Source organism: Spermophilus citellus (genome assembly GCF_964194105.1).
Source record: "Spermophilus citellus genome assembly, chromosome: 7".
Classification (NCBI taxonomy): domain Eukaryota; kingdom Metazoa; phylum Chordata; class Mammalia; order Rodentia; family Sciuridae; genus Spermophilus; species Spermophilus citellus.
In genome coordinates, this window is record NC_138188.1 from 124448141 (window position 1) to 124449479 (window position 1339).

The 1339-nt window shown below is 60.0% G+C and overlaps 1 protein-coding gene across 1 annotated transcript; it reads left to right on the forward strand.

Annotated features, from left to right (window-relative positions):
• Nucleotides 1-405: 405 nt before the first annotated feature.
• On the forward strand, nucleotides 406-1125 carry LOC308653406 (proline-rich protein 23C-like; the record flags this gene model as incomplete). The annotated part of the gene is made up of 1 exon (XM_081301977.1): nucleotides 406-1125. The coding sequence occupies one exon, from the start codon at nucleotides 406-408 to the stop codon at nucleotides 1123-1125; it is 720 nt and encodes a 239-aa protein (XP_081158103.1).
• Between the last annotated feature and the right edge of the window lie 214 nt (nucleotides 1126-1339).

The window sequence follows — 1339 nt, forward strand, 5'->3', positions numbered from 1 at the left end:
GTTTTTAATCCCTCCACCCAAGAAACACCAGTGATTCTGCCCACTAGGTATTTCCCCACAGAGACACACCACAGCCCAAGCTGTTAGCCAGCCGACTCCTCCCATCTAGGGGCGGAGCTCCGTAGGGGCGGAGCTTAGCGTGGCACAGGAACTTGGGTTGCGCGGGCAATATAATTGGCCCTCCAGGGCGCATCCAGGTCAGTGCATAGGAGCAAGGTTCCAAAGTGGGACGCCAAGCACAGCAGTGGGCGCAGATCCAAAGAAGCTAGGACTGCCGCCCACTCGAAAGCTTAGCGCACCTCACCTGTCCTCTGGACCTGACTGTCACCAGGCGCAGGACCGCGCCGCCTGCGCCCCGCACTCGCTTTGCCCCGAAACGGGAGCATCCACCACAGCGCCGTCGACATGGTGGGCATTCGTCCACGCAGCCCCAGAGCCTGCCCTGCTCCCTGCGGGGGACCACAGCCTGGAGGACCTGGCCCTGCCAAACGCCGCCGACTAGACGACCCTGCAGACCCTGCAGAGGCCCCGGCGGAACCCACCTTGCAAAACTCTGCAGCAGCAGCCAACGCCACCGCGCTCACCTCCGTGGTGGTTCTGGCCACGGGCTGCTCCTTACAGGTACCCATGGACGACGGCGACCTGGTGCTACAGCCTGCGCCAAGCTCTGTCCTGCAAGTGAGTCTCCAAGGACACAACCTCATTCTGATCCCTGAGGGCCTCGTGGGAGCCACCGACCAACGCCCAGGAGGCCAGGGAGACTGTCCTGAAGACCCGGAACTGGGCGCCTTCCTGAGACCCCTCGGTGAGAACATGGTCGTCGAGCAGGGATTCTTCTGCGACTTTATGCCAGAGATCGTCAGAAAAATAGAGGCCTTCGAGGAGCAATGGATGGACCCTCCAGCCGGCCCGCAGGGGCCCATCCCATATCTCCGTGCTTGGGCCCCCACCCCTAGTCCAGTGAGGCGCTCTTCTAATCCCGCCTACGACGTGGATTTCCACCTTCTGAGGCCCTTCCCCACCTCACCACTGCAACCTCTACCTCCCTCTCCAAGTTCAAGTCCCCAGGTGCGTCCTCAGCGCTCTCCAGGCCCTAGGAGCAAAGCCTGCAGACGTCTGTTCTAGGAAGAAAGGAACTTCTCCCCACCCCACCACCGGACCCAACTCCTGGACACTCTCCTGGGGGGCCTGCTGGATCCCCAGAGCCCCTCAATAGTCAGCAATTCTGTGCTGACAATTGTTTTTTCTGTACCCGATTGTAAGGAAATAAAGACATCAGGAAGAGAAGGCAGATTCCACATTTCATCTTGGAAATGGAAAATCTTCAGGGAAACCAAAA